The 22,896-nt window shown below is 29.8% G+C and overlaps 5 protein-coding genes and 1 long non-coding RNA gene across 13 annotated transcripts; 2 read left to right on the forward strand and 4 right to left on the reverse strand.

The window, feature by feature from the left end:
• Window positions 1-2,771: 2,771 nt before the first annotated feature.
• Window positions 2,772-15,592, forward strand: LOC107998708 (protein HGV2). Of its 5 annotated transcripts, XM_062084621.1 has the most exons (5): window positions 6,703-6,846; window positions 7,141-7,612; window positions 7,683-7,953; window positions 13,493-14,215; window positions 14,403-15,592. In XM_062084621.1, exons 4-5 carry the CDS (start codon window positions 13,493-13,495, stop codon window positions 15,054-15,056), a joined length of 1,377 nt encoding a protein of 458 aa, XP_061940605.1. In that variant the 5' UTR covers window positions 6,703-6,846; window positions 7,141-7,612; window positions 7,683-7,953; the 3' UTR covers window positions 15,057-15,592. The 5 variants fall into 5 exon arrangements, with proteins under 5 accessions (XP_016913607.1, XP_061940605.1, XP_016913606.1 ...); XM_017058118.3 differs by lacking the exons at window positions 6,703-6,846; window positions 7,141-7,612; window positions 7,683-7,953 and adding an exon at window positions 2,772-3,042; XM_017058117.3 differs by lacking the exons at window positions 7,141-7,612; window positions 7,683-7,953 and having other exon boundaries at window positions 6,704-6,846.
• On the reverse strand, window positions 3,751-13,493 carry LOC107998709 (uncharacterized). 3 transcript variants are annotated; one of them, XR_009832597.1, is made up of 6 exons: window positions 12,057-13,493; window positions 10,285-10,497; window positions 6,653-6,760; window positions 6,154-6,291; window positions 4,785-5,473; window positions 3,751-4,445 (listed from the first exon to the last, which is right to left on the reverse strand). XR_009832597.1 is itself a non-coding variant. In XM_017058121.3 (5 exons), exons 1-5 carry the CDS (start codon window positions 12,133-12,135, stop codon window positions 5,214-5,216), a joined length of 798 nt encoding a protein of 265 aa, XP_016913610.2. In that variant the 5' UTR covers window positions 12,136-13,493; the 3' UTR covers window positions 3,751-5,213. The 3 variants fall into 3 exon arrangements, 2 of the variants coding, with proteins under 2 accessions (XP_016913610.2, XP_061940608.1); XM_017058121.3 differs by having other exon boundaries at window positions 3,751-5,473; XM_062084624.1 differs by having other exon boundaries at window positions 3,751-5,473; window positions 11,650-13,493.
• Window positions 10,405-12,230, forward strand: LOC133667271 (uncharacterized). The gene is made up of 2 exons (XR_009832600.1): window positions 10,405-10,531; window positions 10,742-12,230. It is a non-coding gene; the product is annotated as an uncharacterized LOC133667271 (long non-coding RNA).
• LOC107998704 (intraflagellar transport protein 140 homolog) lies at window positions 15,301-20,605 on the reverse strand. The gene is made up of 6 exons (XM_017058114.2): window positions 20,130-20,605; window positions 19,806-20,053; window positions 19,423-19,741; window positions 19,135-19,351; window positions 16,095-19,062; window positions 15,301-16,015 (listed from the first exon to the last, which is right to left on the reverse strand). Exons 1-6 carry the CDS (start codon window positions 20,391-20,393, stop codon window positions 15,703-15,705), a joined length of 4,329 nt encoding a protein of 1,442 aa, XP_016913603.1. The 5' UTR covers window positions 20,394-20,605; the 3' UTR covers window positions 15,301-15,702.
• A 150-nt stretch (window positions 20,606-20,755) lies between these two features.
• On the reverse strand, window positions 20,756-22,232 carry LOC107998707 (uncharacterized). 2 transcript variants are annotated; one of them, XM_062084625.1, is made up of 5 exons: window positions 22,100-22,232; window positions 21,832-22,027; window positions 21,250-21,462; window positions 21,000-21,188; window positions 20,756-20,922 (listed from the first exon to the last, which is right to left on the reverse strand). In XM_062084625.1, exons 1-5 carry the CDS (start codon window positions 22,162-22,164, stop codon window positions 20,863-20,865), a joined length of 723 nt encoding a protein of 240 aa, XP_061940609.1. In that variant the 5' UTR covers window positions 22,165-22,232; the 3' UTR covers window positions 20,756-20,862. The 2 variants fall into 2 exon arrangements, with proteins under 2 accessions (XP_061940609.1, XP_061940610.1); XM_062084626.1 differs by lacking the exon at window positions 22,100-22,232 and having other exon boundaries at window positions 21,545-21,838.
• On the reverse strand, window positions 22,067-22,872 carry LOC133667269 (centrosomal protein of 112 kDa-like). The gene has a single exon (XM_062084628.1). It carries the CDS (start codon window positions 22,836-22,838, stop codon window positions 22,503-22,505), a length of 336 nt encoding a protein of 111 aa, XP_061940612.1. The 5' UTR covers window positions 22,839-22,872; the 3' UTR covers window positions 22,067-22,502.
• Window positions 22,873-22,896: the final 24 nt, after the last annotated feature.

Genomic DNA, 22,896 nt, shown 5'->3' on the forward strand with positions numbered 1-22,896 from the left:
GCAATTACAGTGAGCGATTCGAAGACGATTATCTTCCAGTTAAACATATTTTCGAATGTAATTATAATTTTTCAGGAATATCCAATGTTGCATACGCCCTGGCTTTTGATGCAATTATGCGTGATTATCGTGGAACTCATAGTATTCTGCGTGAAAATGTTTTTGGATGGACTTCATGTAAAACGCGATGAAATTTTACTGGCTGTTCTGACCGTGCATAATTGGCTTCAAGTATTTTGTTTGTTTCACAGACAAGCTCGACAATCTCGTTGAACGTACAACGAAAGAAAAGAATGAAAATTAATTCTAGGGGAAAAATATTCAGTTTAGTTGAAATTATTGTAAAATTTTGTAATACGTATAATAAAAAAAATCATACAACGTACTTGAAATTGCAGTTTAATATTATTTAGCAATTTCGTTTGTTTATTAATACATATATACATATATTTATATATGTATATACATATATTTTTTACATATATATATATATGTATATAACTTGAAAAACACGTGGATAGAATCTATCGATATAACCAAAAACTCGATTATGTATAAATAATTTAATGAAATTCAATTAAAATGCCATTAAAATTACAAAAAAATATTAGCTATACTACTTGTACAGAGGGGAAAAATGAGAGCGATCGATATAACAAAAATTTTTTTAAGATACAGGCGAATACAAAAAATTCAAACGAAGATATAGTTGAGTATTATATTTCGTGTTAATGTTAATATTGCGTTATGAAATATTATCGTATTAAATTTAGGTAGAAGCACTGTATCTGGCATTGATGTGTTTCGTAATACATTGTTTAAGTTGCATTACTTTGGAAACCGGAGGTCGTTCTTCTTATGGAAATCCTATGACCAAATCGGCAGCATTTAATGCTATTTTTCGGCGAACTTACAGTAAAAATATTTTAAATAATATAATATATATCGTTCGACAATAAAAAGAATCATCAAAGAATCGCGAATTTTTTTCCTCGTCTTTCATATTCTTAAATTAATAATTGTCAATTCATTCAGAAATAGGAAATTTAAATATTTAAAATATAAATTTTTAAATTCGAATGTTCAGAATTTAAATTTTCTTAGAACACGAAATTTCAGAAATCTCATAAAATAAAATTTTTTTTGACAGATCTGAAGATAATAATTCTCATAACGAACGTGATCACAGGTTTGATAACTACGTTAATGATGATACTCGCTGATAAATATAACATTCCTTATCTATATTTACCATGGTTGGTGAATACTATGAAAGGGATGACTCTGTGCGAAGGACCAGCGCTTTTTAATATAGCTAATACACTCCTTTCTAACACTACTCTTCCTATTACAATCTTCGTACTCACAACATTTTTCCTATACGGTATAAAAATCCTATATGTTTACGTATTATCATATAACGTTATGCGAATTACAAATTATTGCAAATTTTTTTTATTAATTTTCGATATAACCGGATTTCAGTTGAAGAATTTTGCATTTGGAGTAACATATTTTTTAAGTTCCAGCATTGCTGGAAAAACTATCATAACGAGAAACATTTTATCATGGAAAAGACTAAGAAGAGATTATACGACATGCATAATAAAAAATTGCTTTCTCAAGATAACATTGAAAACGAAGCAGATGTTGGGTACAAAAAATTAAAATTTAAACAAAAACCTATCGAATTCTGCAATATCAACGATCGAATTTCCACCGATGTACGTTTAAGACCCGTGAAAAGTAGTATGTTCGACAACGGTAATTTTATTCGAAATCAATTGTTGGATATAACTGGATAATTAATTTCGGAAGAAAGAATTACAGCTATATAACTACTAAATCAATATTAACTTATATATACATTAGATTAAATTTTATTATATTTACTTTTTTCGTTTCTCATGATCTCGATACTTTACAAATTCTTATTACGTATTACGCATATTATGTATGAACAATAAAATCAAATTTTATATTTAATGATATGATGAATTCCACATCTTATAATAATTATATAGTGAGAAATCACATTGATTTGAATAAAAAATAAAACTGTACTACGGACAACGGACAGTAGTAACGTCTTAATTTTGTAGTATGGAATATTCCTCGATATTTTCTATATTTTTATCGCTTATTTTTTATCTACATCAAAAAAAGATTACATAATTGATATATTTTGTGTACTTACCAATTTGTATCCAATAATCTCAGCAAAAATTTCTTCAAAAATTTGCAGCACGATACAACACATCACTTCACACATGATGCACCACCAAAACTGCGCGAAATATTGGAAGATGCGCATTAATTTGAAAAATTTTCATTGCGCAGATTGCGAATATCGATGTACTTCAGTCGATTACGATTCTTCGTATACTACATATATAACTTTTTTTTTACTTCTTTTAATCATAAATTAAATGCATTCTTGATTCAAAATTTAAAATTAAATATTTTTATAATAATCAACACGAAAGAAAATATAAATTTTAATTTTAAGATTTAAAATTTAGTCATATCTTGATCGATATATCGAATTAGTTTTATCTCGATAATTCGTTGTTTAGAAATAAATAAATTAATATATAATATTTTTATTTAAAATATAAAAAAGGTAAAGAATTTCAAATATTATATATAAAAATATAATTAAAATTTATATCTATCTTAAAGATTCGTTAAAAATCAAAGTATTATGTTAACAAAATCAACGATTCCCGCCTAAAGTGAGAAATGGCGGTAAAATAAGCGCACACATGCGTAGTAGAAAGTTCCGTTCACATTAATGCAGGTTAAGTCGTTGTGCTCATGTTGTGCTTGACGCTCGTACAAGTAAGCGTGCCGGTAATAAACCGTTGTTTGGTATAACGGTCGTTCCGTTAAATCTCCTTGCAATCCTGTACATAAATTTATTTGTAAACTATTAAAGTAAAGCTTGTGATTTTCAAAACATCGCATACAATCTACGAAGAACAGTGAAAGTGTGTTCAACGTTAAAAAATCAGACGTCCAGTGATTCGAACGACTATCGAGGTATGCGTATTTTCTTTGTGTTCTACATATATTATCGATATTTCTAATTTTTTCTTTATATACACGAACGTATATATATGAATAGTGGTGTTAAGTAATTAAATATTTGCACGTTCGTAAATTAAGATATTGTTGAATTGTTTTTCCGAACAAAATAGTACGTAACACGTAGTTTATTTTTATACGTACATTCTTAGTACAATGAGCTCATGCTTATACTACTTTTGTTGTTTACGACATTAAATAATAATCTGTTGAATTTATGAACAGATGTACATATGTGTAGGTTGTAATATATAGCATGTCTCCCGCGTTACATATACACTTGTAACGTCTGGTCACGTGTTCCATATTTAAATGATACACATACACGAAAATTGATGTGTGTGTGCGTCTATTCATCAAGATCCATATCTTCGCAAACACCATTAGCGAAACATAACCTTTCACATAACAAAACAAAAGTTTTTATTTTTTTTTTCAGTTTTGAAATATTATGTCATATTAATGATAAAACTGAATGAGAAGACAAAAGAATTTTTTTATTTATACATAGCTTATTCTTTTTATTGCGTTTATGATACATTACAATTTCAATATAACAAATAACAAGGGTCAGGTAAAAAATATGACAATCAAGAAAATATTATCAGAAAATGCGTTTAGTTTTAAATAAACACTCGGAGAAAAGTTTTGCAAGCGTATTCGTTTCTTTTTTTTTTTTTTTTTCTTCATATCATTTTATCAATGAACTAGACAAAACTTAGTCTCCGGGTATATAATAGATGCTTCCATAATCAAAGCATCTTTATTTTTCTTAAATCTTAATGGACGAATTGTAATTGTAATTCACAATCCTTTGTATATGATACATTTTGTTGGCATAATTCCTCTTTTTTTTGCTGTAACAAGTCGTAGCAAAAGCTAAATTCTTCTTGCAAACACGCATATCGTTGCTTGTATTGGCTCGAACAAGTTTACTGCTATGCTATGCATATTACAAACATGCTTATCTTTCTAATTATAAGGCGATCGAATTATACTATATGCATCTATGTTACATTACAATTTGTGTTGAAATTTTTAAGCAGAGGTCAACAAATATTGTCTCAAGTTCTACAATGCAGAAAAATATTCTTATTCCAAATCAATTGTTACGCAAACTCAAATATATCTATTGCAACTGTGTAAAAAGATCATATACAAGAAGTATATTAAAATTATGTCTAAAAAAGATAGATTAGAATTGGTAAAGGTTTTCTTTACTTGTACATTAATTGACTAATCTGACTGCAAATCAAAACTGAGGTAAACGTGTATTCTGTTCTATGTTATCATTGAATAATACTTCTTCAGTCCAGAAAGCTTACTTTTCTCCTGTACATTATCTTATATCCATGCACCTGCAAATAATTTATTTTATCGTAAAGGTCTATATGAAAAGGGGGATTTTTGAATTATTCCATTGGGACATAAATCTGTGCAAAACTTTAAAGTTTTGAAAATTTAAAGATATATTATTTTATAATTTATATATCCCTCTTCTACATATAGTTCTTCACCCAACTATGTATGTTTTTCTTTTTTTTTTTTTTCTTTCAAAGATTAGAGATTGTTAGATAAATTGTATAAAACAGAAGGTTAGGCCCCAAAAATTAGGCCCCTTCCATAGCTTGCCATGCTTTCAGACAGATTCAACATAGGTTCCATAAATTTGACAAACACTATGCAATACATGTTACCTGTTAATAAAACAAATTGCCTTCGAAGTGGTCATTTTCAATCGTGATACCGTTTCTGGAAAAAATACTCTCAAAATTTGTCTCAATGTCGTATCCTATTTTCAAATAATTAATCTCTCAAATGTTAAACTTTCAGGCCAAGCTTTCTCATGTTAGAAAGTGTGAACAATTTCATTCAAATTGATTGTTTTACACAATGAAAATTCCATAGCTTACAAAACAATTCATGGTATTGAGCTGCCTATCAAGCTGATTCACTTTCCAATTAGAACAAAATAGACTACACAATCGTTCTCGGTGACCTGTTTCCCATTATGGACGAACGCAATCTCCCTCCACAGATTTGGAACATGTTTGAAGAGGCGACGACATCGAAACGCTCTTTCATAACTGTTGGAAACGACCTTAGACCTCGAAGGCCTCCCACTGCTACGCTATCATAGCGGCTATGGGGCTGAAACGCATTATTTTGCTGAGCAAGATCCACGCTACCGAGGCGAGGGCGCAAAGCGTAACACCACCCCATCCAAAATCCATGCTCCAGGAGCTGGTGAATCGTCTGGCCTTGAGAACATTACGAGAAACCGGTCCACCAATTACACCATCCTCAGGGCCATCCAGTATTCGAGCTCCGCGATCCTGAGCTCTCTTGAAGTGAATAATCGTCAGGGTAAACAATGCGAACGTGGCTAAAACAATTGTTTTATATTAGAAGAAAATTTTTTTCCAGTAAAAATAATTGAATTATTTATTTTTATTTTAATAATGAAACTTCGTAACGAATTTGAATCAATGGAAGAAGAAAAGCAAAAAAGTTAATTGGAAGAAAAAGATATAAGAGAAAAATGCGGTATAGTCTGGAGTGTTTGGATGACGTCTTATCAGAAGCGAGAGATGTTTGCCTTTTATCGTATTCGACGACAACTACTGGTGCCAAGAAAGAAACTCTTTTGTTGAATGAGAAAACACTTTTGTTATTCATTGAAAAGTTATTGAAGCCTTGATAAAAAAATAAGCTTGTTTCATAGCACAATTCAGAATACAAAGTTCAACGAAAATGTAAATTGGACACTTGTGATTATTGGTTTGTACTTTCATTCTTCACACTTACTTTTGAAAACCAATTTCATTTTTTTGCATTTATTATCAATGAATAAACACGAGAAATTTACGTGAACTAAACTTGAAACTTTTAACAATGTATTTCACTCTTAGAACAGCTTATTTTGTGGTCGACTTCTTAAGTATGCAGAAATCTTTGCGGTTACTGGGTTTCACGAAAATGTATAACGTTTTAAATCGATAAAATTTATTCGATTAATGGGACTAATTATAACGACGTTTCGAAAAGAATTTTGAAAAAACTCACCTGCTAAAAGATACATCACACCGGTAACAAGGACCGCTGATATTTGGTGTCTGCAAAGTCCAAAAAATCCAATGAGAACCGCTGTGCCCAAAATGATCAAGCAAACTAGAGAACAGGAGATACTCAAGTTCTGCATTCCTGCGAAACAACATGCATTTCTATTGTTTAGAAAATTTGCTTATATGAAACGTTTTATCGAAATATAATAAATGCTCGAATACTATTTAATAAAAGGAAAAATTTTTGATAAAATTTTTAAAGAATAATCAATTTGAATGAAAAAAACGAAATTCAAAATTAAATCTACTGTAAAATTTCGATGAGTAATCGATAAAGTAATTTTATTTGAGCTATTCTTTGTCTATGTGGAGAAACATTGAAAATTATACTGTATTGATTTAATTTTCAGTCGCCATAAATAGAAATCAATCTAGCAATAGTGATCATGTCAATCATCATGGAAATAAAACGAAGAAGAAAAGAAAAAAGATGTACTCACGATTTTGCCAAGCGGCACGAATCTCCTCGTGTGCTTCGTCGGGCGTCAAGTAGTTAATGCACCTCTCTTGCGGAAAATCTACCTGACCTAGTAGTCGTATTTCCTCTTCTGAAACGTGAGCAGTAAAAAAAAAAAAAGAAATGACGTGGTTTTCACGCTGTTTCTTGCACGACATGGAACAAAATTATGAACGGGTAGGTTTCCACTTCTCTCGTTTCTTTGCACCTCGATTTTTAATTAAACGATCCTTAAAAGTTTCCCTCCGAGTGTTAAAAATGTGATGAAAGAGCGTAAAAACATTCAATCCAGTTTATTGAAAAAGTATCAAAGAGGAGCAAATTTTTACCAAATTCTTATTCGAATAACATATTTTTTATATAACTTTGGATTCATTATAAATTCTAACTGAATGTTTAATTATAAATTGAGAAGATATTTCTTTTTATATATGTTTTGATTTTTAATTGGAAAGCTTCATATTTTTTTAGCACGACAGCAACGAAATATATAATGAAAGTGGAAATCGATCGGGTAGAAAATGAAAATGAAAATAGAGTTCGCGTTGGTCTTAATTCGAAAAGAAACAATAAAATGTATTTCCGTGCGTAGTGGATTGGTATACACGGATTTATGTGACCGATTAACTCGAAATACTTAATACTTGAAATGAGTAGTCAAATTAAATCTCGAGCCAAGAGCGCCGAATAGTTGGAGCGTGAGATTCGATATCAGATTCCGAATACTATCGGCTCGTTGGAGAGGATGAACCTCCAAAGCATGGATTTCCGTGAAATGTCAGGAAGACGAGGGTTAGAAGGCCGTAGAAACTTGGAGAATTGAGTAATAATAAATTCTGAAGCAGAAATAGCTCGATCCAAGTTCATCAGATCTGGGTTATTCTATCTACCCTCGTATCTCACTTTTCATTGAGCAAATGAACAATGATATTTTAAGATAAATGTAGGTTAAATAAAAAAGTAAAATTTCATTAATGAATTTCAACATCTTCGAAATTACATATTTAATAAAGAATTTCAGGAATTTATTGTCTTTAAAGAATGTACAAATTATTTGCATGGATATAGAAACATCACGAGATAATTTCAATATTTGCGAGTCAAGAAATTTAGATTGATTTTCACGAAGAACATCAGTACATAGAGGAAGGAACGTGCATTTAACGTTTGATTTAAACAGTAACGTTTCGTGCTTGGCGTGACCAGAAACCATCAAAGAAAGTTCTCTAAAAAAGAAAAGAAAAAAGAAGGAACTAAACGAAGAAATTGAATACTTTTGCTAAGGTCAAGTTTATTCAATGATAAAAATTCATCTTATTTATAAATATAGCGCTATAACTTTTTTTATCCTAAATTCATTACTATTTCTTTTTCTACTTAATTTTCATATTTTTCCATAGCAGAAACTTTCGGTGTAACAAGTTAAAGAATTTAAGTACGAGTTGAATAGGTACTTCGGCTTGAAGAAAAGCAAATAGTAATCATAACCTTTTCATTTTTCTCTTGTTCCCAATAGGACGAGAAAATTAAACTTCAGAACATATAATCAACAGTGAAAAATTACCCAATACGTAAGAAAAGATAATTGTTGAAAACGTAGAAATATCGAAATTTCAACTCTAGTGTTGGTCTTTTTTTTCAATTAAACTTTTTGGACGAAAATACAAAGATTCTTGACAAGTAAGTTCGTGATAAAACGTTCGAGAAATATGAAGGCATGACTTCGTTATATCACATTGCAATTTTTAATATTACTGAATATTACTTATGAAAAGAAAAAGGAAAAGAAAGAAAATTTTCTATAGAATTTCTTGTTTAAAGAGATCACATTTTGATATATAAAAAATAATTGCTCATTAAAGAATGCAAAAAAAAGAAATTAATAATAAAATTATATTTATAAATTGCATTAATAAGGAAAAAATAATTTTTTTTTCATCAAACATAAAGAGATAAATAAAAATATGATCAAACGATGATCTTAAAAGTAAATCGTATCTATTCGTGACATCTTTTATATCTTTCTTTCTAATGTTTTCTGGTTGATAAGATTATTATTAAATTGAACAATCTTATCATATTTTATAACGATAACTTTTTTGCGATAATAACTGCACTTCTTGATATTAAAATATAAAACAAATCAATGTGAATGCTAATAATTATCAATTTAAGTGTTTATCATATATAATTTTTTAATAATGTACCTTCATATTTTGATTTATTTATTTATTTTTTTTTTTTTTTTTTATTTGATATACAATTCTTTCAAATGTTTAAAGCATCAATTTAACGTATTATATTTTCTATAATATTTTGTTTAGTCTTTTATATTTTTTTTATGATTAATTTTTTCTTCAAGAAAAAATTTTTTCAAAAACGATTCAATTTTTTCTATCTAATATTTTTTTTGAATTTTATGAAATTATTACAATATTATTTATATCGTTTGTTTTGTAAAAAAGGAAATAAGTGCATATGATAAATTTTAATAGAAAGTATCGATTATTCGGAATCTATTCATACATTTTCATGTATAAAATTTTTTTTTATATCTTCTTTGTTATTATTATTCAAATTACCATTTTTGTAGTTTATTTTTTTATTATTTAACTATAATTTTTTTCTTAATGATGTTCAAATATTTTTTATTATTCAAATTCTTTTCTTCATATCTTTTCTTTGCTTTCTTATTCTTTTTCGTTTTTCATTTTAGAAAGATTCTCGTTATTAAAATTTCCTTTCTCAGAAGTATTCATATTTCAAACTTAGTTTAATTCTTATTGAAAAAGCTAGAATATTGCAACTCAAACACATTTGCATTTAAGTGTAATTACTTGATGCTTTAATTTAAGGTCATTATATTGTGGAAGCTATTACCATTAAAACTGATTATCTGGTAATTTTTGTCCATAATATAGCATTTGTTTTTCAAACAAATTATTCATATCTATTTAAATTTACAAAACTCAATATTCATTAATTAAAAAAAAAAATTAAGAATCAAAAAGAAGTAAAGAAATTTTTGTTTAATATGTTACGTTTCGTTTCGTTTGAATGAAGTTTTTAGCACAGTGAAAGTGATTGGGACAAAGTTTTGAACGAAGAAACATCCAAGATGTTCATGGTCACGGCATGCCTAGTCAGACAGTACGATATTTCAGATCGTAATCGACTGGTCGATAGCTTGGTCAGAGTCAAGGTGGTATCCATGTATAGAACACCGGTTCATACGGAACCGCATCATTGTAGATACGTCGAGGTGATTACGTGAGGTGTGTGCACTGTGTATCATTGAAAATTTACACTGCAAAATCGATTTTTCACGTTCAAACAAATATCTTCAAGAATTATTCATCAAATTATTTTACGACATATTTTACAAATTTATTTGAAAAAATATTTAATTAAGATAAAAAAGAAAAAATTGATGCGACTTTTATGAATAAAATTTAGGAGCTTTTTTAAAAACTAATAACGAAAAAATCTCGTCGATGGTATATCGACGTAATCCAAAAGATCCATGCGAACTTTAAATCCTAAATTATTTTCTAAACATAAGAGAATATCTAGCAAAGCTCAGTTTAATCAAAATTCATTAAATTGTATACTTACCAGTAAGCGAGACACACATGATCCAAATACCACCGTACATAGGTACGAGAAATGTAGGATGATGATTTCTGTGGCCGGATGTTGCTTCTACCATTGCTACTTGTCCATCCAAATACCACGTGAGTGTAACATTCGCATGAGTTAGAGCCTCCTTGTCCCAGCCAACTTCTTCCCAGTGATCCGACATTATGGCACCACACAATAACCCGGTCGCTAGAACAAAGATGAAACACAATTCTCTGTTAAGGTATTGACGTTCTTTTGTATTAGAATGTTCTCATTATTTTAAATCCTCATAAATTGGTAGTCAATTGATAATGCGCATAAATGAAACGTAGAAAATAGTCTTTTGAAGCATTTGTTAAAAGTTCTTAAAAGGTTACTTGCTTTTAAAATTGTATTTTTTCGATAAAAAAATTTATATGATTTCAAAAATAATCACATGTAATATTTTCAGATGTGTCATATTTTTTCAAATGTTTATTTTGTAAAGAAATATATAATTTTGTATATGAATTAATATCTGAAATGTCTGATGATATACTGGATTATATTACTTTAGCTATTATTGCATCTCGTAAACTCTACTGCTAGAAATGAGTTTCTTTTTCCTAAGGATAAATAGACAATGATTCTAAGATTCTACAACATTTGCTAATATTGACGACAATGAATTCTAAAAGTTTAACGAGAAGCCTTGAGAGGAGGCATCGTTTTCGCGCCATAGGCAGACCTGTATGCCATAGAAAATTTTATTACATAAGAAATCTAGTGGCAACCATTGGTAAGGATTCTCGAATATAACAAGATATAAAAGCACTTCTCTCTGAATGACCATATCTCTCAAGTGAAAAAAATGTACGGTGCAATGAATTCAACCGGTGGTTGTTGACCCTTTTACCAGAAAGAAATCTTTCAGGAAAGCAATAAGAGATATTAATAATAAAATAATGAACACTTTAAAAAGTGAAAATGAATAAAGTGTTTATCAAAGGAAGTCACATGGTATCGTTATGATAGTGGTATCCAATAACAATACATATATATATATTTAATATTCTATGTTTTCAGATAATTTCATTAAATTATGTTATTTTTTGCATTTAAATAGCCACGATAAAATAATAATAATTATTAAGACTAAGAATAAATGTCATCTATGTGAAATACAGATATGATTAAATGCGATGACGTTGCAAAATGCGACGTTTCTGAACCAAGTATAAAAGTATCATCAACGTGTATCATTCACGTGTTTCTTCATTTTACAAGCATTCTCTATTTTACATAAACTTTTTTAATTCTTTTAATTATTTTATATAAACTTTAAATACGCAATTAATCGATACGTCATTAAAAACGTACGCCGGTCAATTAATGTGATGAAACATAGATCTATGTATTTATTGAAAGTTTTTTATCGGTCACAGTATTTTTTTCACATAATGGAATTATCCCACACAAATTGGAAACACGATGGAAACATCGTAATATTTAGATCATCCTTCATAATATCTTAGTGACACGATTCTTCGGATCAGCTGATGGTTTAACGAATGAGTCTATACACAGGATTGGAAGAAGCACATTCTATATCATTCAACGTGCGTCTACGAAGCTCGTAACGGAAATAAACCACCTTATCCGATTATTCATTACGTAAGATGGATTTTGATTATTGCATAGCCGGTCTAGACGATCCGTCTAAACGAAGACACGAGACGTCGAGCAAATGGGAGGATCATCGAAAGCAATGAATTTGTGCCGATTACCTGCGAAAGTGAGGGCTAGCGTCGCAACGAGAAAAACAAGACGTGGACCAGGGGCCCTGGGTACACGAGTAGGCTCCATCCATGCAGGTGGTGCCCAGGGCGACCGCTGGCAGCCCACTGAAAGCTGCACAACTGTACCGACAGTTGCCAGTTACGCACTGACCAATCAACACCCCCGGAGCTCGTGGTGTTTTCGGCGACTCTCCACTACTATAAGGGGGCAAACGATCAGCACGCCCTCTCCGTTCTGCGTCGAAGCGCACGAAAATCGACCGACGTACCACCCAACTAACCACCCCACCCGGATGCTGCAGACAATCCACTCCGATGATTTTCTCTCTTCTTTCTCTCGCCCTTCGAGAGATGAGAGATCATTTCTTTTCGTTATTCTGTTCTTCTTTTTCTTCTTCTTTTTTCCATTCTTTCATTTCTTCTTAAATTATTCTTTTCATAGTTTTCTTTATCTAGATTATGGATTTTTTATTGTTATTAACGATGATAACAGTTCTTTTCTCGCATTAGCGTTTTTAACATTGTTTCTTTGGATTACGAAGAACTGTTTCTTTATCGTGTCATCATTAAAAGAATTTTTTCTGGTATATAATCATATGGATGGCTTTTTAAAAATTTTAATTTCAATGAAGCATTAAACTTTCAATGAAACTTATAATAAGCATGATAGTTTTTTTTTTTTAGAATTCTTATGCAATATAAGAATTTGAGCTGTTATCAATATGAATAGAAAAGCTTTAAAGTAAAAATATTATGATAGTAAATTATAAAACATAATAAATCTTTAAAAATTATTTATCATTAGTTTACATCAACGTTGCGAATTCTATTATTTTTATGAGATTCTGATTGGATTATGAAAAAAGCATTTTGTTTGTTAATTATCTATAATAGAGTTAGAAAAGTACGATTGTTAACAAGCTACTTACAATTGTGCTAATGTTAATAATATTAGTGGTATAATACTCGACATTTAAATGTCATTCTCTTATCCGAAACGTGTTCGAATTGTTTAACCGCACAACCACAAGTCTTTAGTCAAGTTGAATTCCTGCAAAATTTTGAAGACCATATTTATTTAATCAGTGTTGACATTAGGGGGAGAAAAATGCATTTTTTTTGGCTTTAAATATAATCCACGTAGAAAGCACGACACGTATCACGCGTAGGTGGTATAATATTTTGTACACGTTTTAATTGCATCATGATATTATCAATATTCTGTGGGCGTATAATTAGAGATGTTTTTTTAACGATGATCGAAAATCTAAAAAATTAAAATATTGTACGTTATTAATCAAGTTATTACTATTAGTTATTACTATTAATCAGTTTTTGATTAAAATAATATCGTTAGAAATTTAAGAAAAAATTTTTTCAAGTATTATTATATTGTTTCAAAAGTAAATACATTTATGTTAAAGATGGCCGATGTTGCCGAAAGTGCAGCCTTTACCGATCCAGCTACGGCAATCTCTCATGGAAAACGACATTTGTTAGTGCGAGATTATACCATGGCTGTAACCGCATTGGCACAAGCTTGTCAACTGCTTGCTGAAAAACATGGAGACACTGCGGATGAACTTGGTGAGCCTTATTTGTTATACGGTCGGGCTCTTCTTGGTCTAGCAAGAGAAGAAGCTGGAGTATTGGGTGGCGGAGTACCAGGTACAGAAGAAACTGAAGAGGATGATGAAGAAGATGAGGAAGAAGCTGAAGATGAAAAATTAAGTAACATAGATGAAAAAGAAGACGAGGAAAGTGAAGATCATACTGATAATGGTACGGTGAGCGATGAAAAAGAGAAAACTGATATTGAGAACAAAGCTGAAGATTCGAAAACTGACCAGGAATTTAAAAAACCAGAAACTGAAAAAAAAGAAGAGAAAATAGAATCAAATAATGAAAAGCAAGAAGTTGAAAAATCAGAACTTGATAAGACAGAAGATAATAAAATAACGAAACAAGTGATAGAAAAGCCAGAAAAGGAAGATGAGAAACCTGAAGCTGGTTCTAGTAAGGATATAAGTCACGCTAATGGGCCATCTTGTTCATCTGATCATAATGGAGATGTAAAGAAAAATGGAGAAAATGATGGTGAAGATATAGGAAATGAAGACGAAGAGGATGAAGTCAACAACCTACAGGTTTGTAAACAAAATTATTTATCTATATATCTATAAATCTTTTTTTTTACTTTTTTATTATTATTCATTATACATAATATTTAAGTTAAGATTGCATTAATCAAATTTTATTTAAAAATTTTTGTTATACAAATTTTCTAACATCGAAAATTATAAGATTTGATAAATGTTTGTTATTAAATTAAAGGTCGCTTGGGAAGTATTAGAGCTTGCGAAATTGGTGCTGCTAAAACGTGGTCAAACAGGTTGGAAATTATTAGCCGATGCTTATCGACTCTTAGGAGAAGTGGCTATGGAGGGAGGAAACTTTCAAGGTGCTCTGAATGATCTGCATCGGTGTTTGGAGCTTTTACAACAGATTGAGCCTCGGGAGCCAAGAGCAATAGCCGAGATACATTATCAGCTTGCATTGGCTCATTCTTTGGGCAATGAATTCGACGCTAGCATCGAAGAGTTTAATAAAGCCACAGAATTATTGGAAACGCGTATAAAAGAATTGGAAGAAATAAAAGAACCTCCTAAAACGGATGATTCTTTCTATACTGTAGAAGGAGAGATCCAAGAATTAAAAGAACTACTGCCAGAAATCCAAGAGAAAATTTCAGATATGAAGGACTTCAAGCAAGAAGCTTGCAAACTTGTCATAGAGGGTATCAAAAGCAAAGTAGCTGGTGGTTGTTCAAATGGTGCTGGACCAAGTGGTAACAATGATTCTGCACCTAAAATTCAAAAACCTGCTAGTGACATATCTCATTTGGTGCGTAAGAAACGGAAAGCCGACGAATCAGAGACAGAAGTTGCGTCGCCATGTAAAAAACCGACACCAGAAAAAGCTGTTTGAATGAATTTAGTGTATCTAAAATGTTCTTGGTACCTTGTTACTTGGTTTGACATGGTGAAAATTTGAAGAAAAAATCTGTATCAAAGATAGAACTTTCAGTGTTGGACCAAAATAAGATAAAAAATCAGTGATTCCAGCAGAAAGATTCTATGTATCAGGGAAAATGTTTTAATAGAAACAGACAGAATATTTTAATTTTATCTCTTTTATTCAATGATTACAGTCAAAAATTATTGAATATATATTTTATTTCTTTCTTTTTTTTTTTTTTTTTTTTTATTATTTCTGTAATTCGTGTATTTATTCTTTATCTAGTAAGAAATTAGCAATAAACAAATTGCTGATTACTGTCCAAATTATATTCATTTTTAAACTCTTATTTTCTAAAACATACTAAAGCATTAAGAAATAAGGCTGTTTATGTATAAGTCCGACTAATAAACGTTAAATGATGATTTTTTCTAAACGTGTTATAGATATAAATGTCACATTTTAAATAAAATCTATGCTATATTTTTCAAATTATATCATAAAAATATTGTATAACAATCAGATTATTTTATATACTTAATATCTACGATCACATTTTTGGACGGATTGCATTATTCAATGCATGTAATTCAATGCATGTAAATACTTTATATTGCTATTCTCCTAAAAGTTCCTCGATATCGTCTTCTTTATCAGAATTTTCTTCCCGTTGAATTTTCATTTTATAACCAAGTGCTTCTAATACACCGACATTGAAATAATAAGCCAAATTTATGCCAGGTATTAAACGCTTTAATTCTTCTATACTAGCACGTGCTTTATCTGTATCGCCAATATTAATATAATGTTGGGTAATAGTCGCAAATAAATCGCCACGACGAACTGATTGTTCCAAATCTGGCCCTTGAGAATCGAGTAATTGATGCACTTGTTGCATTGCTGCAGCAGTTTCGCCTCTATCAAACAACCTGTATAATAATAATTAATAATACTTTATTAATCATAATTAATTTCTTTTGTTATATATAAAATAAAGTAATACTTTACTTTTTAATATCTAAATAACGTCTGACCACTGCTATCCTATTGTTCACTAAATCTACCGCTCTTTTATGAATATCGAGATCTCTTGGAGTTACTACTTTTGCCAAACACCTACTTGCTTGATTCAGAGCATCGAGAGCTTTTTCATAATTTTGAAACTCGTCGATTTCTACTTGTGCACAAGCAACGTAAAAATTAGCCAATAAATCCATTGCTTTTCCTTTAGAATAAAAATTAATGATATTTTTTAGTACTTCTGGTTGATTTTGCCAATCTAATGATTGCAAATAATTCCCAGCCATAATATAAATCTCTCTTTGTCTAGAAACTTGAGCGAAGAAACAAATCTTTTCGGTATCACCAGATTTTAATAAGGCTTTCATAGCCCTCAATTTGTTACCAGCTTGAGTAAATTTTTTTGTTGCCAAATGATAATTTCCTTGTTCGAACGCTATTTCACCTATTCTTTCTAATATAGATATTCGCATTTTTTCATGATCTACGTCATTATCAATTTTATCCAAAGTCATTTTTTCAGCTAAATCTTCGCTTAACAGAATATTGTATTTCTGTATTAATTCCAAAGCTTCCAAATATTTTCTTCCAGTTGCAAGTAGATCTACTGCTTTTTCAATCTGATCATTTTGAACGAAATAATCAGCACATTTTATTATCAAAGCAGGATCAGAATCCGCATTAACATCCATAATAATTAATTGTAAAGCACTATATTGTTTCGTTTTAAAGGCAATATCTAATGCTTTATGTAATAAACCAGCTTTATGATACAACAAAACCGCTTTATCTGATTGATCATTTTCTTCATAATACTTCGCAACATCTATCTGTGATTGTCTTGAAGCTAATACTGCTAAAGGCCATAATTCCTCGAACATATCATGTTCTTTGCACAATCGAATGGCATTTGTGTAAGCTTTAGCAATAGTATAAAAATGAATAGCTTGAGATATATTATTTTTTGACTCGTAATGTGCCGCTAAATGATATGCAGATGCAGCATGATTTGTTCGTGATACTAATTCACTAACTTCATTTTCTCTATCAAAATAACAAAGCAATCTAGTCATTGCAAGAGTATTTTTAGCTTGTTCGTACAATTTCAATGCCCCTTCCATATCGCCAGTTGATTCTATATATTGTGCATGCCAATTTTTAATTTCCGGATCGTCGGAATTATTAAGATATGCCAAAAGTTCTCTAGGTCTCACGAATAACATTCTTGGCACTTCAAATCGATGACAATCTGCTTTAGTATACATTTCTATAGCTTCTGCTATTTTACCCTCTTGTTCAAGAGCTTTAGCATAACTGTAATAACTTGTTTTTTCACAAATTTTGTTCTCATTTTTTGCCAACTCTATAGCTTCTTTAAACTTATTACGTGCTTCAAGAAGCTTGCCCAATAAATCTAATCGTTTTGCTTCACGGAAAAGACGTTCAGCGTCATTATATAATCCTAATTCAACTGCTAATATTCCTACTTTGGCTTCCAGATTTAAACTGTTATCATGAATAGCTTCTCTAAGAGCTCTTGCTGCTCGCGCTTGTTTCATATGGCCCAAACATAAAAGAGCCATATTTAATTGCTTTGTTTTCACACACATCCTCGCTAAGCTTTTCCAGATACCTTCATTTTTAATAGATTTAATCGATTTAAAAGCTTCTTCCATATTAGCAACACTGATATGAAAGCTGAAATCTAAAACAGCTTTCTTCGTAACAGAATCGCATATACCTAATTCTTCAAAATCCCTCATAAGCAATTTTGTTACTTTACTAGTTCTTTTTATTGTTTTTTCAGAATTTAAAATAATGACGTGTGGAGAATGAACACCTAAAACTCTACAATTTTCATCCTTAATTGGCTTGATATCCTGTACAACAATTCCATGATCTGATGTAGCAAACATTGATACTAAAACCACAGTAGTTTTTAAAATATCATAATCATTTTCATTATTTTGTTTTGAATATTTGGAATCTCTTGTTTCTAATCTTTGTGCTCGACATACTAATAATCTAGGATCTTCTATGTCCCAATAATGAGCAGTAACTAATCTTCCTTTGCATTTTATAGATAAATCAGTATCATCTTCGTCCACATCTTTTGATTCTGCAAAATCAAATTCATGTATCTGATCACTTTCTATATCCCAAACATATAAGATTGAACTTGGCATTAAATTTGTCATTGCAACAGTTATAGATACGCAACGACAATCAGCATTACATCTTGCTTCAATAATTTCAGCAAAATCAGTAATCGCCTCATAAGTTGCCATTGCTCTGGTATGCAACTTTGCTTCACGTTTACTTAAATCCCAAATTTTTAAAATACCATTTAAAGATGCAACTGTTAAATATTGCCCAGTCAAATCCATAGTAATTGGTTCACCTTCTTCTGGTAATGTAGGTAACATCTGAATAAGAGTACCCTCCATTGATCGTAATTGTATGACTACAGGAGTAAGAATGATTAAAGTATGATCATAAATTAATAATTTTTCAGTGTCACAATTAAAATTTGCAATTAAAGTTGTATTGAAAGATGTATCAATGTGAATTCTATAAATCACAACTTGTCTACCAGAAGCAACAGCAATATACTCTTTATTAATAGCGACAAATTGCACTTGAATATCAGTTTTTAAAGTGTAATTCATCTCATCGAATTCTATTAGAATTTGAGTAGAACTGAGTTGACTAGCACAAACGCCATCGTTATATGCAGCGCACATTGTTTGTTGATATAGTATAAAAACGTTAGTAATACAATTCACTGCAAGAAGTGGATTTCTTAGGAAAGAAGCACCCCATGTAAGCTGTTTTACTGTGCCATGAATGCTACAAGATTCTGGTACATTTGGCCAACCATTTTCATCACAATCTGTTTCAATTTTGCGTTTCCAAAAGTAAATTGTTCCTAAATTAGTTCCAGCAGCTAAAGTACCTATACAATATTAATTAATAATTAAATAATATATATATTTCTAAATATGTTGCATTATAAATAAATTGCTACCATTATTTTTACAAAAAGATATGCTTGTGCAAATTTCCTGTGGTGTGGCAATACTTCCAGTAGATGAGTCTGGTGGAGATAACACATAACTATCACCACTATGAAGATTCCAACAACGAACGCCTAATTCTCCTGTAAGAATTGCTAAAGTGTTTCCTCCTGCCCAACACATTGCTGGACCAGATCGTAATATATCATATCTACTGCTAAGTTTCACCTACATGAAAAATAGTTTTTCAAAATTTTTATCATATTATAATGAAGTGTTAAGAAAAAAAATTTAGTTACTTTTGTCAATTCAGTCAATCGGCCTGTAATAGGATCTGTCTGAAAATGTCCTATATTTAAACCTTCTGTCATAACAATTAGAGAATCTCTAGTTTGATGATGCAATATTAATTGTATTGCAGCACCATTTGTATTCAGAATTTCTGTACATTGTCCTTGGTTATCAACAAAAAATATCACACCACTAGTAGTTCCAATATAAAAGGCATGATTATCTTTTTGTGTTATAATTGTTGTTGGTGCAGCTGTTCTGGGACGCCAAGAGCTGAATATATCTAATGCTCTTTCATCTCCTCCAATTGCAGCTTTTGCTAAACCACTAAAAATCATAAAAAATTTATAATTAATTCTATTAATAGAAATATATAATTAATTTTTATTACTTTATATCTGTTATTGATTTTGGTGGAATAGTCTTGAATACTATTTGTACAAAAGAATCTTTCAGCTCATGATGAAACATCATTAACAATTGACCTCTTGAATCAATTTTCCAACCAACTATAGATCCAGCTGAATCTGCAGATACTAATCTTCCTCCATGTTGACTCCATTGCAAAATTATAATAGGATCACGATGTGGTGTAACTACTAAGCTAAATTCAGTGCTACCAGTATCACCTGGCCATATCTAAAAAATAATTTATAAAAATAAATTTTTGCTTCTATCATTTTAAAGCATTCTAAGAAATCAAAAGATTGCTGACCTGTAATTCTCCATTTTCCCATCCTGCTGCAAGCCATCGTCTTTCTGGATGCCATCCAAGAGCAGTTACTTGAGCTACAGAATGTCTAGGTGATTCTACATCTTGAGTAGGTTCTCCCTGATCATCATAAATTGTTATAAAACCACCCTTATCCTGAGAATATGCAGCTACAGCCAACAAAGGATAATTAACATGCCAAATTGCATGAGTACTTATTGAAGCTGTTTCTGGATTTTGTACTCGCGTATCGAAATAAAGTGACATTATTTCTTGATTTTATTTTTAATAACATTAATATTATAGAGATTTTTGTATTCATTAAAAAGAAATTTTAATATAATTATTAAATATATATTTTTCCAATTATATATCAATTATTTTTTAAATTTTTTTAGATAAAAAAATTTGTTATGTAGAGGATATAATATCATTAAGAAATTTATTACATATAAATGTTAGAAATTTAAGAAATTAAAAAAAAAATCTGTCACTTGACAACTTAGAACTTAGTTGACAACATGTTGTCATGGCAATATGAACATCTAACACCATCTTTTGTTCAAACATCATAAGTAAATATCTAGCACCATCTGTTGTTAATTATTAGAAATACTTTAATATCAGAGTTGTTTGAAATATGCTTATAAATACATATTTTTATATCTTTTATTAAGAAGAAACATAATATACAATTGGTATAATTGTAATACTATAAACTACGCGATTCACTATTCTATAAACTCGAGTTAAATTTCTTCATATTTAATATTTGATCTTCAAGAATAGCTATTTTCTAAAATTTTTAATTTATATTAATTCCATACTCTTATAATGTTATTTTCCTTTTAAATAAAATTTATGATACAATACCATAAGATATTCCTGAGTTTTATTTTCAGAAATTGTTTCTGTTTCTGTTAACAGCGTTCTATACTGTTTTTCTAATGCAGAAACAATATTATCCATTTCATTTTGTTTTTTTATATTCAGAGATGTACATAATTCATTTTTTTGTTTTTGCAGTCGCAAATGTAATGTTTTTATTTCCATATCTTTGTTCTATAATATTATAAATAAAATAGAATTAATTTATAATATTCTAATATTTCATTTAATTTACCTTAATTATATATGACAATTTTTTTTCATAATCATTCTCAAGTTTTTCTTTTGATTTTTCGAGTTTTGAAATGGCTTTCTTTAAAGCAAAAACTTGAGATGTCAAATCCTGATTTTTTTTTTGAGTTTCATAATCCATTTCATTCCTCATTTTGTTTAATTCTTCCTTCATTATTGTATATTGCTCAATTACGATTGCCTGTAATTTATCTTCCTGGGAAAAATACAATATATATTTAACGATATGTTTAAATCAACAATCATATTAAAATATTTTATTATTTATAAAAAAATACATCTTTAATCTTCATTTCCAATTTCATTTCTAAATCATGTATCTTCTTAGACAATAATTCAATTTCTTCTTTTCTTTGTGTATCTTTCTCTGAGAGTTCTATATCTTTTTTTTCAAGTAAATCTTTTAATTGTAATTCTTTATGTTTCTCTTTTGTAAATGAATCAAACTGTTCACATATTGTCATTATTTTATCTATCCATTGTTCTTCCATTTCTATACTTTGCTCATTCTTTAAAATATATTTTATGATTTTCATTTTATATAAACAAAGTTTCTACTTCTTACCTTACCATGGTTGATTTGTTCCAATTTTTTAGCTATTACAGCTACACTATGATCCAATGCTTCATTTTTTATTCGAGCTTCGTGTAACTGTTGTTTTAATTCAGTAAATTGTTCCATTACTATTAAATGATATTCTCGAATAGCATCTTTATAACTTTCATCCACAGAATTTTTCAACTTTTGCATCTCTTTCAGCCTTTTTTTTTTACAATTTAGAAATATTTAAAATCTATTACTTTATTATTATTATATTTATTTGCATACTAACTTAGCTTTTAAATTAATAACATCAGTTGTTAATTGACTAACACTTGAAGATAAGTAATCATTCATGTTTCTGTTACGATTTTCTGGATATTCTGACAATTCTCTCCTTAAATGTTCATTTTGAGTCTGTAATTCTGCAATAACGGAACTCAGTGCATCAATATGCCGCTCAAAAATTTTTAGTCGACATTTTTTTTACTATACTTTGATTATGAACTTGAATAGTCGGTGAAAGATTCATAGTATGTAAACATTTTTGATTCATATTTATATCCATCATACGATGTTTTAATAATGTTTTATTTCGCTGATGTGTTGACTTTAAACAACTATGATGAGATGTCATGGTATAATCTGATAAGTTACTTACAGATGAACTAATGCAAACCTGTATTACACATTGATTATTCTTTGATTACAATAAATTTCATAAAGTCTAATATAGGTACCATATGATACGATTTAGGTAATGGTAAAAGGAATCCATTAGGTGGAGGTCTACTAAATATTCCTCCAATATGTCCCATCTTCAATTGCCTAAATAATTCCATAAGATATTCGTTTCTTAGGCGACGTTGCGAAGTAACAGAATTTAACTTGTTAAGCCAAATTTTACATAATTCTGCAGTTTCAATAGATGTTAATGCTAAGACAAAAGGTCTAACACGTGCTAATGTTTCCTTGAAACATTCGTCCAATTTCATAGTTTCTTTTTCATTATACTCACTAATTTTTGGCATGTTCTTTTGTACTTGCTATATTATTTTACTTGCTTAGCCAAAGGTATTATTTGAAATT

The sequence above is a fragment of the Apis cerana genome, linkage group LG14 (genome assembly GCF_029169275.1).
Source record: "Apis cerana isolate GH-2021 linkage group LG14, AcerK_1.0, whole genome shotgun sequence".
Taxonomy (NCBI): Eukaryota; Metazoa; Arthropoda; class Insecta; order Hymenoptera; family Apidae; genus Apis; species Apis cerana.

Coding starts and splice junctions, on each gene's coding strand:
- LOC107998704 (XM_017058114.2), bottom strand. CDS start 20,393: ATGTCACTTTATTTCGATACGCGAGTACAAAATCCAGAAACAGCTTCA. Junction 19,352..19,422: donor GATTGACTGAATTGACAAAA/GTAACTAAATTT, acceptor TTTTTCATGTAG/GTGAAACTTAGCAGTAGATA. Junction 19,063..19,134: donor ATCTTTTTGTAAAAATAATG/GTAGCAATTTAT, acceptor AATATTGTATAG/GTACTTTAGCTGCTGGAACT.
- LOC107998708 (XM_017058117.3), top strand. CDS start 6,793: ATGACGTGGTTTTCACGCTGTTTCTTGCACGACATGGAACAAAATTAT. Junction 6,847..13,492: donor TGGAACAAAATTATGAACGG/GTAGGTTTCCAC, acceptor TTTATGTTAAAG/ATGGCCGATGTTGCCGAAAG. Junction 14,216..14,402: donor ATGAAGTCAACAACCTACAG/GTTTGTAAACAA, acceptor ATTAAATTAAAG/GTCGCTTGGGAAGTATTAGA.
- LOC107998709 (XM_017058121.3), bottom strand. CDS start 12,135: ATGGAGCCTACTCGTGTACCCAGGGCCCCTGGTCCACGTCTTGTTTTT. Junction 10,498..12,056: donor GCTAGCCCTCACTTTCGCAG/GTAATCGGCACA, acceptor TCTTTGTTCTAG/CGACCGGGTTATTGTGTGGT. Junction 6,292..6,652: donor TCGTGCCGCTTGGCAAAATC/GTGAGTACATCT, acceptor GTTGTTTCGCAG/GAATGCAGAACTTGAGTATC.
- LOC133667269 (XM_062084628.1), bottom strand. CDS start 22,838: ATGCCAAAAATTAGTGAGTATAATGAAAAAGAAACTATGAAATTGGAC.
- LOC107998707 (XM_062084625.1), bottom strand. CDS start 22,164: ATGAATGATTACTTATCTTCAAGTGTTAGTCAATTAACAACTGATGTT. Junction 22,028..22,099: donor GTTATTAATTTAAAAGCTAA/GTTAGTATGCAA, acceptor TAAAAAAAAAAG/GCTGAAAGAGATGCAAAAGT. Junction 20,923..20,999: donor AAACTCAGGAATATCTTATG/GTATTGTATCAT, acceptor TAAAAATTTTAG/AAAATAGCTATTCTTGAAGA.